We start from the raw sequence: 15,695 nt of genomic DNA on the forward strand, positions 1-15,695 counted from the left end.
ATTCCTGTTCCCTGTGATTCTCTCAAAATGTGTAAATAAAAGTGGGAAGAATAAAATGTTACTATCTTAATGCTAATTAGTTTAATAGTTTGAATGAATCTTAGTAACATTAAGACATTTGGACCTAAACACTGAGATTGGGCATGGGGGACAGATAAATGAAGAGGGGCAGGAATGGAATCAGGAGAAGATTGGTAAGGACTCCAGAGATAGAGCTAAAATTGTTTTAGTGTTCTTTTGGGGAGAGTCAGCTGCATCAAGTATAGGCTCACTGTGCCTTTACCCCAGTTAGCAGTCTATACAATGTGCTTTCTTTGCCATTAGTCCCTTGGGGATTCCTGACCTGAGGTATGCATCTGTCTGCAACTAGGCTCTAGTACCTTGATGAGACTGAGATCACATAGGAATGCTTTTCCTCTCCCTGGGGAGGCTTCCAGCCTGCGATGATTTTGCTCAGCCAAGAACCCAGACATCAGCTTCCCACCTGGCTCATGCCCTGCCACCCTCCTGTAACGTAGATAGGATCACTCAGAATGCACTGAAGGCCCAGTGGAGACCTATGATGGTGGCAGATCCAAGAAGGCCGATTCAGGAGCACAGAGGGCTCAGTATCAAGTGAGCCATGCCCTGGTCCTGAGCTGACCTTGGTGGAGAGCTGCACAGCTGGACCTCTGCCTTGTTCTGAGACCAGATGCAGGGTCATTACCTCAGTTTCCTGCACCTCACACCCTGCCTTCATAACCTACTTGACAGCATAGGTTTCCCAAGACTGAGCCCAACCTTGCTCTCTAGAGTCCTTCTAAGACACAAGGCCTGAATCGATCCTTAGGCCCTAGCTGGGCCCTGCTGTGTCCACCAGACCTTCTAGATGCCGAGCAGCTTTGGGGCTGACAGGGTGCCCAACTGTCATCTGCTTTCTGGATCCTGCCCATGGCTCACCTGCTTACTGAGATGTCCACCCAGGAACTCTGGTTTAGCCTCCCCTGTGCTGGTTAACTGCTGGTCCCTGGGCTCCCAGGGTCTAATGGTCCACCTGCAAGGACTTAATTTCATGCCAAAGGGCCTCATGGGGGTGGTGTGCATGTGCTTGTCTCTAGTTCCCAGATCTGTCTCAGGGACTGCCTGATGCCCATATAAGACAAAGACTTACCTTTCCTTACATGAGAGCAAAGCTTCAGTGTTGCCTTCTGCTGGAGAAATTTTTTGCCAGTCTTTTCTAATCTGTGAAATGAGCTTAAGCTGGGTGTTCCCTCTCTTGTAGGTTGGGATACCAGGGGATAAAACTGGCCATACACTCTGTGTTAATACAAGTAAATGTATTCATAGCCTGTTGCCTATTCCTTTAAAGTCTCAGTGGGGAGTAGATATTTATCTTTTAGAAAGAGATTTAGCATGCCTGGGTGGCTCAGTTGGTTAAGCATCCAACTCTTGGTTTGGCTCAGGTCATGATCTCATGGCTTCATGGGTTCGAGCCCCACATTGGACTCTGTGCTGGCAGCGCAGAACCTGCTTGTGATTCTCTCTCTCCCTCTCTAGCTGCCCTTCCCCCACTTGTGCTGTCTCTGTCTCTCTCAAAATAAAAATGTTAAAGAAAGATTTAATTTTTTAAGGAAAAGGCAGTCATTTGGAGCCAAAACTGGTAAAAAGTTGGTATTTAAAAAAATGTTTATTTTTGAGAGAGAAGGGGTGCAAGCATGCACACGAGTTAGGGAGGGGCAGAGAGAGAGGGGGACAGAGGGTTCGAAGCAGGCTCTGTGCTAACAGCAGACTCCAGTGCAGGGTTTGAACTCATGAACTGCGAGATCACAACCTGACCTGAAGTGGTAAAGTTGGATGCTTAGTTGACTGAGCCACCCAGACACCCAAAAAGTTGGTACCATTCTTAGTGGTGGGTTTAAATGGTGGAAACACTGGTTTCTGTCTTCTTGTTCAACCTTGGTTACCTCATCTACAAAGTTCTGTTAGAGGATAGTTAAGGTCTTTCTCAACTCTGAATAAGCTCTAGAGGGGGAGAGAGATACAGAGACAGAGGTTTACACCAGAAGTGCTTTTCCTGCTCAGTGCCTCCAGTGTTCTGAGTAAGGGGGAGTCATCCCCATCTGCCACATGACCATTTCAAATTCTAAGTTCAGATGTGTTTTCTAAAAGCCCAGACATACCACTTCATTGTTACATTCCTATCTCAAGACAAGTGAGCAAATGGAAAGGGCTTTGAAATCCTCACAAAGATGTGGTTTATAAAATCAGGGCTGTGCAGAGAAGCATTAGTTAATCAGAACATTATTTGCCACATTCCACTTCTGGAGTGAAGTGCTTTTTTGTGCTCTACCTTCCAGAGCAGAAAAAGGGAAGTGAACAATATAGAAGGATTTTAATAGCTTACTCAAAACTGAAACCAAATGTGGATATTTAAAAATATGTATATATAAGATTTAACCAACGCTTACATAGCCCTCACATGCACCAGACACTGTTCCAAAATTGCGTGAGTATCAACTCATTTCATTCCCATGGGGATGCAATTAGTTTAGCTCTGCCTCCCCATACTACATACTGAGCAGACTGAAGCATAGACAAGTTGTGATCCTGCCCAAGATCATACAGAGGGTAGGTGGCGTGGTGGCACTCTGACACAAGCCCAGGTGGGCTGCCTTGTGGGTCTGGGCTCAAACTGCCCAGCTGCTGCCTGAGCCACACTGCCACACTTGTCCCTGGCTCTGTGCTGGCCCTCAGCTGGCCTGACCAAGGCAGCCACTTCCCTGGGGGCTCCAGTTAATCTGGGCTTCGTTGCTGTGCTTTCCCTTCCCTCTCGGCCTATAGGGCAAATGGTGAGGGAGTTCTGTAAACCGGTTGATTAAATCCAATACATTGCAGACTCCATAAGGGAGAGAGGCATGAGGAAGATGCAGCTCTAGACGTGGCCCACCCCAGGTCCTTCTGATGGGGAGAGTCCCACCTCGGTGTTTGCTAGGACGACTGTGGACCTTGTGCGGAAACAGTTTGGTGTGAAGATGGCCTTTTGAGGAAGAAGACTGACCATCTGGGGACCTGCCCTTGACTCTGAACTGCTCTTGCTTTGGGGACACCATGGTGATGATGATGGAAGAGGACACATTTGGGGCTAGGCAGACCTGAGTTTGAATTACAGATCTGCCATTGACCAGCCAGGTGATCATGTCTAGTATGAGCTTCAGGTTTCTCATCTGTAAAGTGGGGATGGCTGTCCCTGCCTCATAGGAACTCTTGTCAGGATTAAATGGGATTATACCCTGCCAAGGGACTGGCGCACAGTGGGCAGGCCATCAGCCATGCCACTCCCGCTTCCAGTGGGCCAGCCAGCCTGGACCTCCGCAGATTCTCTGCACCTGCCTGGCTCACCAGGTCTCATCCTCATGGCAGCCAGATGCCTTGTGGTAAACACAAGAACACAATGGTCATTAGGCCCCTGGACTGTGCTCTTTGAAGGATTGCCATGTGGAGTTGAGAGGGCAGGAGAGGTGGGGAGAGAAAAAAGGGAAACTTCCTTGTTATTTGTAAAGCACAGTTGACTTGATCTATGAGTCACTGGGGACAGTGGCTACAGAACAGCCAAATGTCATGCTCTCTCTGGAGTCCTTTTGATTGGCCACTTCCTCTCCATGCATGAAGGCAGGAGACATGCTGCTGCAGTGACATCTCAGCTCAAGGGCACCAGGGCAAATGCATATCAGATCAGCAGCCCCAAATGGAGATCAGGAAGCACTCATCAGCCGTGAGGCCTGGGAACAATGTCAGCACCCGCGGGTGACAGGCTGGCATGGGGTCCTGGAGGGTCCAAGGCAAGCTTGGGAACTCCCTGTGAGGAGGGAGCCCCAGGCCCCAAACCCCTGTTTTGTGATGAATTCTGAGTTACTTCCATGCTTTCTGAGAACTTTCTCTCCTCTGTGATTTCCCTATAGAAAAAAAGGCTGGCAATGAGGTGTGAGTCTGATGACACGTTCAAGCTCATATGCTGTCCTCAAGAATTGTAGGGTATACTTGAAGGGGTGTCGTGGGACCTGGGCTCAAAGTCTGGCTGGCCATCTATCAGCTAAGTCACTGAATTTCTCTGAGCCTCAGAAAGATTGCTCTCCGAGATCAGCAAACTTTTTTCTGTAAAGGGCCAGATAATAAGTAGCATAGGCTTTGTGGGTCGTGGCATCTTGGCTGCCAACTATCAACTTGGTCTTTGTAGCTTGAAAACAGTCATAGGCATTGTGTAAATCATGGGGCTTATCTGTATTCCAATAAATATGTATTTACAAAAGCAGATATGGGCTGAACTTGGACTAGGGGTTATAGTTTGCCACCATTTGCTTTAAATAATCTCTGAGACCAAGCTCTCAATCCTGGGCATTCTGACTACTGAGGTTTGGTGGCACGAATGCTAATGGGTGGAAGGGCCGAAGTTATCCTGGGGTTGTAAGAAGAGAGAGGACAGTCCACCACTGTGACAGGGGAGGTGAAATTGGTGGGAGAGGACACCAGAAGGAAGGGTCCTGTGCTGGGCAGGAAGGAGGAGAGAACCACATAGCCTATGGTCTGTGCTCACAGAAGTGTGGTCTGGAGTGTGGGGGGCTGCAGTTGTGTTCTGCACAGGGGCTTTGGGCCAGGAGAGCAAATGGGTTGGAAATTCAGCTGTGCTCAAGTCATCCATCCATGGGCCCACCCTGGGCTTGAGGAGGGGTCATCGCTTGCTGGTTTGCACGAGGGCTCCTGTATGTGCTGGAGAAGGGCCTGTGGCCAAGAGCAAGGGCAGTTGCCATTCTAGGGGCTGGGAGGGGAGAAGGCGGGGTGTGGCAGTGGAGCCCCTGAAAGCCCCTGTCGTCAAGTCACTTAACCTGGTTGACCCCCCGCCCTTTCCTCATCTACAAAGGGAAGGGTCAGAGGCACTGTTCTCCAAGCTTCCTTTCCACAAATAGGATTCTCTGATTTTATGACTGCCAGCTATTTCTGAACTCACTAGCCCGGCACAGAATGACTTGGAAGGAGACGGAATTCATCTCTCTTTCAATAAACGCCACCACCCGCTTGGTTGCTCCAATTTTTCACCAAGTGTCTTGTGCAGAGCTTCGGACTGCTGCCGTGGGACTCATTCTGGGTATGGCTGATGGTGGTGCTCTCTCAGGCTCTGCCTCATTTCTTTCCCTTGCAAGGTAGCATTTCCCAGAAAGTCAACACCTGCTGGGGCCACATGGAGGTATACCCACCATGTCCTGTCTGAGTCCCCATCTTGACCGGGATGCTGCTCAGGGGTCAGAGGTCATGGAGCTGTTTACACTTGGACCACCCAGGCGGGAGGTGACTAATCCTCATCAAATATGTCTGCAGGAGGAGTTTGCCCAGCCACCTTGGCCAGCGATTTGGGGTGCTGAAGCTCGTGCAGCCAGAAGAGAGGCATCTGAGAAAACCTCTGCCGTGATTTTTCCCGGGCCTGCACAGTGGACTCCCCTTCTTTCTTCCCTGCCCACCCACATGCAGGCACTTGACAATTTAAAATAAAGGCTGCAGCTCTCTACTTCATTTAAACAGCAGAGTCTAGCTTAGTCGGCCAAACAAATCCTTGTGGGATGACACCTTTGGCCCAGCGCATCCTTCACTTTTATCCTCCATGGAAGATGAAAGGCCTTTTTTTCAGAGGTCTCTACAACCTGAAATCACTCTTAATTCTCATTGTGTGAGAAAGCTGGGTGAGTGTGAGGCCCCAGGACATGAAGGACTCTAAAATGCCTGCCTCCTGGAAGTTTGTAGCTGGGAGCTGCTGAAATAACCTTCTCTTCCAAATGAGGAAGCAACTTTATTGATGACTGGAAATGGTCAAGAGGGGCTATTGTCTGGGTGATGGGGAAGACCCCTCGGCAGCCCTCAACCCTGCCCAAGTCCATGCATCTCAATGTCTGGATATCTGGGGCCTGGACAGCCATGGAGAGGACAGGTCTAGAAAGACCCCTGGGTAATCAGAGGAATGTTTGTGGGAGCAGCCACAAGTGTAGGTCCCTGTCATGGATGGGATGGGGCTGAGCTCACGCTGTGGCCCTCGTTCCTCTTTGGGCATTAGCTGGCAGGGCTTTCTCTATTCACCCTGGCACCTGCTCCTGAGTCTGACAGACAAAGGACCCCATGCATCTGGGTGACAATTCAGCCTGCTCGGTCCTCAGGTGGGCATCTGCATGTGAACTCAGGGAGTCACAGCTCTGGTGTGAAATCTGATTGTGTCAGGACAGTGGGAGGGCTGGGGATGGGTACTATCTCCTTCTGAAAAACTGTGATGGATGGAGTGATTGATTTCCATGGAAGGTGGTGGTCCTGAAAATCCCTCTGACTTCAACCCTGGGGGCTGCTGTCCCAGAATCCCTTCCCTTTTCACTCCACCTGCTGCTGTCCTTGGCCAGGGCCATGGCCTTGGACACTTCCTTTTGCTGGAACCACTCCAGAGCTTACAATTTAGGCAGGCAAATGTGGGTTTTGAGTATGGGTGTGGCTCAACAGATTAGGTGACTCCCATGTGCTGTGGGGCATCCAGAATTCAGACTATCCAGTCATTCTCTTCCTGGAATGCCATCTTTCCTTCTCCTTTCCATCATCTTATCCCGGGCTGTTTTTCTCTGGTGTTACCTTCTGGTATGGGTGTCTGTTCAGCATCTGTAGACCTGGAGAAGTAAGGGCTTTCCTCCTTCTAGTTCTCTGCTTCATGTCAGGTTTGTTCTTCCTTTTAGCAGCTGAGCCCAAATGAGCAGCATTTTGGGGATGTGTCCCCTCAAAGTCCCTGAACTAGCTGTTCTCTGCTTCCATCTTGATCCTCCCATCCATGCTCCCCCCACCATCCAGTCCTGCCCTTGGTGGTGTCCTCACCATGGGTTGTGGAGTTGAGGGCAGAAACCTATAGGGTTCCTGTCAGCTTGGCAGGCAGCCTCCATTCACCTGCATGGTTTGCCCCAGGAGCTCCATCTTCCCCACTAGCAGCCTCTTCAAATTTTCCTGTGCGTTTTCTTGTATCCCTCCATCCACTGGGGACAAACTCTTCTCATCTGAATGAATTGGGAGGTCAAGGGAGACTCACCTAAATGAATAAAAAAATCTGAACTTTAGAATCTTGCTGAATGAGTAGTATGATGTCTTTGCAGTAGGCCAAAGCCTTTGTAATGGCCTTTAAGGCCCACGGGATCTGGCTGGCTGCCTTTCCCATCTCCTTCCCAATTGCTCTCCCCTGCCCACTCTGCCCCAGCCACATTGACCTCCTTGCTGTTCTTTGAACATGTGAGACTGGCTCCTACTTCAGGGTCTCTGTAGTGGCTGTTCCATCTGTCTAGGGTACTCTTCTAGTCATTCTAGCTACCTTCCCTGCTCCCTGCTTCAGGTCCCCACTCAAATGTCAGCCAACTAATGATAACTTTCCTGTCCAGGATACCTCTCTCGGCACCCTCTTCAGGACTTTCCACTCCCTAATGTTTTACTTCCCCAAAGCACGTGTCACCTTCTGACTGACTATACATACACATATATGTTCATGTGTATTTGGTGTCTCTGTGTGTGTGTGTGTGTTGGGAGTTTATGACCTGCCTCACTCCACTATGATGTAATCTCCAAGAGTACAGGAGCTCCATCTGTTGTTTTTTCATTGTCATATCCTTAGCACCTAGAAGAGTGCCTGGCAGAGAGGGACCTCTGCAAATGTTTGTTGATTGGCTGAAAGCTGATAAGGAGTTTGAGCAGATCCTGGAGAATGAGCAGGTGGCACATTGAGAGAAAACAGGGTTGGGGAGGAACAGAGAGAATCTTGAATTAGCATAGCAAAGCAGAAGCCCAGGGAGTGCTGGCTGGACACATTTTCCTTATTGTTGAAACAAGTCCAGAGTCTGTACTCTCTCCCAGGCCACACAGAGTGTACTTAACAGCAAGACTGATACTAGAACTCAGGATTCCGTTTGTTAGTCTGATCCTCCTTCCACCTTGGACAATGGCTTCTTCTCTTAGGTGGTTGTATACATACTCTGTGATCTCATTTAAAATAATTAATTAGCTTAGCAAACTCTTCTGGTGGATAGGACAAAAGGAATGTTCAGTGGAGGTGGTAAGGCACAGGTTTACACCTGGTCAGATTTGATGAGGGTGTCTAAAGAAACCCCTTGGCTGAGGATGGTGGCTTGAACATCTGTTTAAACAACTTCGGTGGAGTTCCTTTGCAGGAAGCTTATTTTATAATCAAGCTCACAGGCATCAGGATTTCTCCATCCCATCCCTCCAAGGCACTGTATGTCCTCATTTACCCAGCCTCACTCTCCTAGTTAAAAAATTGGGAGGTTGGTAAGGACAATCTACCCAGTGTACGAGAGTGAGCTTGGAAGGGTTCCTCCACCTTCTGGATGGAGAGGTGGAGGAAGGGGGCAGGGGGTTTATTCACTCTGTGAAGCTGCTGATAATAAAAGGGGAAAATTAAGTCTTGCTTGTTCAGGTATGTGATTGAGAAAAGCCGTCAGCAGAGGGACGAGGAGCTTGTTAGAAATCACCAGGCCATTACAACCGAGATCAACAGCTGCCTCTTGAAATGGGGAGGAAATAGATACAATCTCAGGAAGGCGATAAAATTGAAAGGTTCCAGTGTGCCCTGGTGAACAAACATAACCTCATACAAAGTCTATTTGGGTGAGCAGCCTCCTTATCATAATTATCCCCCCAGCTACTGGTGTTGGAGAGTGAGGGGCATTGATCTGGGGGACTGGAGTCAGGGGTCACAGGCAAAGTTCCTTTGCCTCCTGTCAGGGGTCACAAAGCTGCTGACTTTTAAAGACAAAGGAGAAGCCAGGGACCATGAACAGCAAACCCTGGGTCTTAAGTTTTTGAAATGTACTGACAATCTTCTACTTAAGAAAATGCTTCATGTGCATGACACAGGGCTCTCCGTGGAGGGCGAGTGGAGGAGGGCTGCGTGCGGCACTGCCTGCTGGAGCTCCACACCTGAGCAGCTGGCTGCGCAACTCAGGGGCCACGTTTCCTCTTCTGTGCTCCTGTTCTGCGGTGAGGGGTGATGGGTATGTGCATTCCAGTGAGCACATGTATATGCACACACGTACACATTTCTTCTTGGCGGAACAATGAGGGTGGGTGGAATTGTTCACTCTGGCAATTCTCTGAGCCAAATCTGAGTTCCTTTGTGGGAAGCTGACTGACAAATCAAAGGGCAGTGGGCTGAGAAATGGTGGGACTATGGGGAGTGGTCTCTTTGGCCTCGCCCTGTGGCCACCCAGCTGCTTGTGTTCTCAGGTGACTAGGGGACCACGGTTGGGCCTGACAGTGGGCTGGGGGGAAGCCCCCACTGCAGGAGGGTCCTGCTGTCTGTCCATCTGCCTTCCTGTCTCAAATCTGAGAGCCTGCCAGTCCAGGGAATTTCCTTTAATGGCCCCTGTGATGGCACTCTTCCTGTGATAATTTACAACTGGTGAAGAATTTTGCTAAGTCCTTTATTTGGCTTTTTTTTTTTTTTAATTTAAATGCTTTATTTATTTTTGAGAGAGAAAGACAGAGCACGAGCAGGGGCAGGGCAGAGAGAGAGAGAGACATAGAATCTGAAGCAGGCTCCAGGCTCCAAGCTGTCAGCACAGAGCTTGACTTGGGGCTCGAACCCATGAACTTGGAGGTCATGACCTGAGCTGAAGTTGGACACTTAGCCAACTGAGCCATCCAGGTGCCCCTTCCTTCACTTGGCTTTTAAAAATGTCATTAACTGTTTGCATGTGAACTCAGAGAGAAATCCAAAGAAGAGTGGACGGGGAGAAAAGCAGCCACAGAGAAGGCTGTGGAGGGATTTTCCCTTTCACTTTAGTTGGCTTCCCTATGCATGGGGGAGATTGCCTCATAACAAAAGGTTGGTAGGATTTCGACACTGCATCCCTTTGGATGGGATCTAGGATGTATTTGCCCTTTGGGGAATTCTGCTTATAGCCCTCAGGGCTGTAGTGAAGTGGCCAGTGCCCTTGAGATGGAGGACAGGCAAAGGTCAGGGGGGTTCTAACAAGCTCCTCATCACTGAGAAGTAGTCATTTGTGGGGGCTTTTGACTGGCTGCTCCACCAGGATGGGCAAGAACATTGGCTTGCCCTAGAGGAAAAGTTGTGAGGGAGGCAGTACCTGCTGGGGAGTCAGGAAAGCAAGGCTGTGGTCCTTGTTCTGGTCTAGGTGGCTTCCTTCTGTCTGCCTCATTTTTCTCTTCTGTCAGTGAGTGGTTTGGAGCAGATGGTCAGGCAATCTAGAGCGAGTGAATGGGTGAGACTGTAGGTGGCCAGCTGGAGAAGATGGGCTGTCTCTGTGTGGGCCAGTTCAATTTCCAGCTCCTTCAGCACTGGGCTCCTGCTAAATGACTGTGGGAAGCCCCTTAACCTCTGTAGTCTCAATCTGTCACCTCAAAAGGGGGTTAAGCAAACGTATTTTGAAGATTTGGGAGTACTGAATGAGCTAATGTGAATGTAGTGCAGGGCCTGGCACACAGTAGGCTCTTTAACAAAATAGGTCCCACCAGAGTGCTTGGGTGGCTCAGTCGGGTGGCTGTCCAACTTTGGCTCAGGTCACGATCTCATGGTTTGTGAGTTTGAGTCTCGTGTAAGGCTCTGTGCTGACAGCTTGGAGCCTGGACCCTGCTTCAGATTCTGTGTCTCCCTCTCTCTCTGACCCTCCCCACTCACACTCTGTCTCTCTCTGTCTCAAAAATAAATGAACATTAAAACAACTTTAAACAAAATAGTTTCCCTTCTCATTTTCTTTATTCCCTCATTGCCCACACCTCCATTTTTCTGGCTCACTTGCTGCACCAAGTTTGAGAATTGGAAAGCCATATAAGGCGACTGTGTTAGTTTGATTCCCTGTACAAATATGCACACTGGGGGACATTTTAGCATTCCATTCTCAGCTCCCTTGGGGGGATTGCTGTAAGTCCCAGCCACCTGATGAAGGTTTGCTTTGTCTGCAAACCCATTCTGGAAGACACTGCCTATTATAGGCAATAGCCCTGAAATACATGATCTTAGATTTTAGTACAGGAAAAATGAAGTCTTCCTTGATGTTAGACCACTGTAGAACAGTTCATATTTCCCCTTTTGGACTTGGTTGCCAGAAAACTCAATTAAATTTTGTACTTTGGAGCTATAATACCCGAAATACTTGTACAACCTAACCTCTCTCACACATCCTTCAAGGAAACCTTCTCTGACTCCCCATGTCTGAGAAAGAGGCTTACTTCAGTGCTTCTGGTATTCATGCTTTCCTCAAACAGAACCCTGTCCAGCTGACATTCCCACTCCCTTTCTCTCAGCACACACACACGTACACACACGTATACATGTATATGTACACACACGCATGCACAACACACACATGCATGAACACCTGCGTGCACACACAACACACACATACACATTTATGCACACATGCACGCATTCACCCCACCACCAGATTTAGGTTCCTTGAGGACCAGCTCAGTTCACTGAGGACAGAACACCTGCTATCTGGAATGTATGGGTACTCAATAAAAGCTCATTGAATAAAGGTAAATGAACGAACAAGTGGTTATATAAACACTTTAGTTCAGGTATCAGATATAACCATCTTTTCTTTCCTATTCAGTGGGGTTTGACCTTTTACATTTCGATCTTTTACAATTACCACACACTTAAAAATTTTTTTTTCAGCTTGTCGATACTACCCAAAGCAATCTACATATTCAATGCAATCCTTATGAAAGTAACACCAGCATTCTTCACAGAGCTAGAACAAATAATCCTAAAATTTTTACAGAACCAGAAAAGACCCTGAATAGCCAAAGCAATCTTGAAAACCAAAGCAGGAGACATCACAATCCCAGACTTCAAGCTATACTACAAAGCTGTAATCATCAAGACAGTATGGTACTGGCACAAGAAAAGACACTCAGATTAATGGAACAGAATAGAGAACCCAGAAATGGATCCACAGACGTATGGCCAACTAATCTTTGACAAAGCAGGAAAGAATATCCAGTGGAATAAAGACAGTCTCTTCAGCAAGTGGTTCTGGGAAAACTGGACAGCGACATGCAGAAGAATGAACCTGGACCACTTTCTTACACCACACTCAAAATTAAACTCAAAATGGATGAAAGACCTCAATGTAAGACAGGAAGCCATCATAATCCTCGAGGAGAAAGCAGGCAAAAACCTCTTTGATCTTGCCCACAGCAACTTCTTACTCAACACATCTCTGGAGGCAAGGGAAACAAAAGCAAAAATGAACTACTGGGACTTCATTAAAATAAAAATCTTCTGCACAGTGAAGGAAACAATCAGCAAAACTAAAAGGCAACTGACAGAATGGGAGAAGATATTTGCAAATGACATATCAGATAAAGCGTTAGTATCCAAAAATCTACAAAGAATTTATCAAACTCAACACCCAAAAAAACAATCCAGTGAAGAAATGGTCAAAAGACATGAATAGACACTTCTCCAAGGAAGACATCCAGATGGCCAACCAACACATGAAAAAATGCTCAACATCACTCACCATCAGGGAAATACAAATCAAAAGATGCCACCTTACCTCAGTCAGAATGGCTAACATTAACAACTCAGGCAACAACAGATGTTGGCGAGGATGTGGAGAAAGAGTATCTCTTTTGCATTGTTGGTGGGAATGCAAGTTGGTGCAGCCACTCTGGAAAACAGTATGGAGGTTCCTCAAAAAACTAAATATAGAACTACCCTATGACCCAGAAATTGCACTATTAGGCATTTATCCACGGGATACAGGTGTGCTGTTTCGAAGGGATACATGCACCCCCATGTTTATAGCAGCACTATCAACAAGAGCCAAAGTATGGAAAGAGCCCGAATGTCCACTGATGGATGAATGGATAAAGAAGATGTGGTATATATACATATAAATATACACAATGGAGTATTACTCAGCAATCAAAAATAATTGAAAGCTTGCCGTTTGCAACTATGTGGATGGAACTGGAGGGTATTATGCCAAGTGAAATTAGTAGGAGAAAGACAAAAATCATATGACTTCACTCGTATGAGGACTTTAAGAGACAAAACAGATGAACATAAGGGAAGGGAAACAAAAATAATACAAAAACAGGGAGGGGGACAAAACAGAAGAGAATCATAAATATGGAGAAAAACTGAGGGTTGCTGGAGGGGTTGGGGGAGGGGGAATGAGCTAAATGGTAAGGGGCATTAAGGAATCTACTCCTGAAATCATTGTTTCACTATATGCTAACTAATTTGGATATAAATTTTAAAAAATAAAATAAAAAAGTTTTTTAGCTTTATTTATTTGAAAGAGAGAGAAAGCACAAGTGCAAGGGGCAGAGAGAGAGTGGGAGAGAGAGAATTTCAAGCAGGCTCTGCACTGTCAGTGGAGAGCCCGATGCAGGGCTCAAACTCATGAACCGTGAGATCATGACCCGAACCAAAGTCAGATGCTTAACCGACTGAGCCACTCAGGTGCCCCTGCACACTTTTTATTATAAACACAACTTTAGAATTACGTGGGGTTGAGGATGTAAATAAATGAAGAGATAAATAAATAAGTTTCTCTTCCACAGCACCTCCTTTGCCAGCTCCAGCGAGTGTCTTGTGCTCGAGAACATAGACTTTGGAGCAGAGCAAGACATGCATTTTCCTGGCTGTCACTTAACAGCTGTGTGTACTTGGGCAGATTTCTCTGCTTCTCTGTTTATAAAAATGGAGGTAAAGAAATTTCTCTCATAGAGCAGTGGGAGATGAAATAGAACATGTAAGTGAAGTGTGCAACAGAGTATTTAGCCATAATGAGTACTCAGCAAACATTTATCATGAGTGAAAGAAAGTCTCCAGCTCAGTGATGTGATGTACCTCATGTGTCCTACTGTTCTGAGCTGACTTTAAGCTCCTTGAGGCCAGGTGCCTTACCTGATGCTCCTTTTGTGTAAGCTGGGCCACCCGACTGAACACATTGGCTCTGTACATCCACGAATAGACTTCTGAACACCGTTGGAGACACTGTCCAGACAAATACCAGGCTGGCTCATGGACTTATAGCACATGGATCTGAAAGGGGCCTTTGTGGTCAGGGGTCTGTCTCTCATTTTATGTGGGAGAAACTGGGGTATAAGCAGGTGCTGTGGTGTCCCCAGGCTACACTGCTGGGTGGACAGCCTGGCCCCAGACCCGGGCTTCTCATGTCAGGCAAGAACACCTTCCAATCTGTTGTGCCCCTGGCCAGGATAGACTGAACGTGGCCCAGGATATTGGCCCTCCCCACACCTGGCCTCAGGGCACTGTTCTGAAGCTACGGTAATTACCTGTGGTGCAGGTGTGGAGCTTTATGTTTCTAAAGTACTATTTCACAGCCGTGATCTCATTTCGTCCTCGCAGGGATTATGTGAAACAGGCTGGCAGGCGTTTTCATCTGGATTCTCTGTGAGAAGCTTAAGGACCAGAGAGGTCAAGCGATGGGGTGGAGATCCCACAGCCAGCTAGCAGCCAAGCTAGAATAGAAACTGCAGCTAGGGCCCTGGTTCAGTGCTCTTTGTCCTGAGCCTTGGGGGAGTGCCTCCGGGGGCTGTGTCTAACAGTTGGCACAGTCTCTGAAGTTTGCTCTGAAGAAGGTCAGAGCCTGAATCCCAACCAGTCCAGCCTGCAGAAGCTATGAGAGCCTGTTTTTTTGGTGAGGCCGCCTTTGCCCATGACTTACACGGGATGATGGCATCAGGGGAAGACAGAGGGCATAGCTTTGAAGGTCTTGATTTGTCTCTGGGGCCGGGTTCAAAGTCAAAAGCTCTGACAGGCAGAATTGCCAAAGACAGTATTAATGTGGTAGGGGTCGTGGAAAGGGCTGCATGTGGAGTAAAGGCTCTGAAGTTTGCCTCTGAAGCTGTACCATGTATACACACACGCCTCCATTCGGAGTGGCCTCCCAGACACACGCACGAGTTGGCATTTAGCAACTTTCCAAATTCGAATTGCTGTATAAAATTAAATCCACATTTAAGGGCTTTTAAAGCATAGCCTATTTATTCAGTGGCTCTTTATGAAGCCCTCACCGATTTGTAATCTATGCGGTAACTCACTCCACATTGCTGACAGCTGGGTGTTAACCCTTACCTAGAAGAATCATCTCTCTCCCCAGACATAGCTGGTCTCAGTAACCTGGGCCTGCAAGACAGTGGAGGCCCTGGGCATGCTGCTCACTCAAGGAGGCAGGTGGTCACCTGATAGGGGAGGTGATCTCTGTGCACACTTCCCCCTGCCCTGATCTTCTCCTAGTCCTCTGGAAATCTCTGCGAGCTTGGAGCCTGAGATGCAAATTTATTCATCCAACACCATTTATCTAGAGCCTACTATGTACTGACTCTGGGGGGGCCCAAGGAGGAAATGCCTTAAAAAGTCCCCCATGGGCCAGCTGGCAGGGCGGGCTTCCCCTTCACATGCATGGGTGACTGGAGCCATGCACTCTTGCCCCCTGACCCCCTCCCCACACCTTCCCAGGAAGTGAAGAGGGACTTGGCAGCCCCCCCAGGAAGACCCTGAGGCCTTGGCTTAGCTCTCTCCAGTGGGCAGGCTTTTCTCTGATGGTTTTCAATTAAGTCTGTCCTAGGGAGGAAAATCCTTCCCTGATACTTGGGCTAATGCAAGCAACTTTCTCCTTTCTCTGTGGTCTCCT

At 47.9% G+C, this 15,695-nt stretch overlaps 1 protein-coding gene across 1 annotated transcript in view; it reads left to right on the forward strand.

The window, feature by feature from the left end:
* GFRA2 (GDNF family receptor alpha 2) overlaps window positions 1-5,535 on the forward strand; it is a 104,657-nt gene extending 99,122 nt beyond the window's left edge. The window contains exon 8 of the mRNA XM_047856794.1: window positions 5,350-5,535. Within this exon, the coding sequence (XP_047712750.1) occupies window positions 5,350-5,520 (171 nt within the window). The 3' untranslated portion in view covers window positions 5,521-5,535. The remainder of the gene's footprint in view (window positions 1-5,349) is intronic.
* The last annotated feature ends 10,160 nt before the right edge of the window (window positions 5,536-15,695 follow it).

The sequence above is a fragment of the Prionailurus viverrinus genome, chromosome B1, assembly GCF_022837055.1.
Source record: "Prionailurus viverrinus isolate Anna chromosome B1, UM_Priviv_1.0, whole genome shotgun sequence".
In the NCBI taxonomy this organism is placed as follows: Eukaryota; Metazoa; Chordata; class Mammalia; order Carnivora; family Felidae; genus Prionailurus; species Prionailurus viverrinus.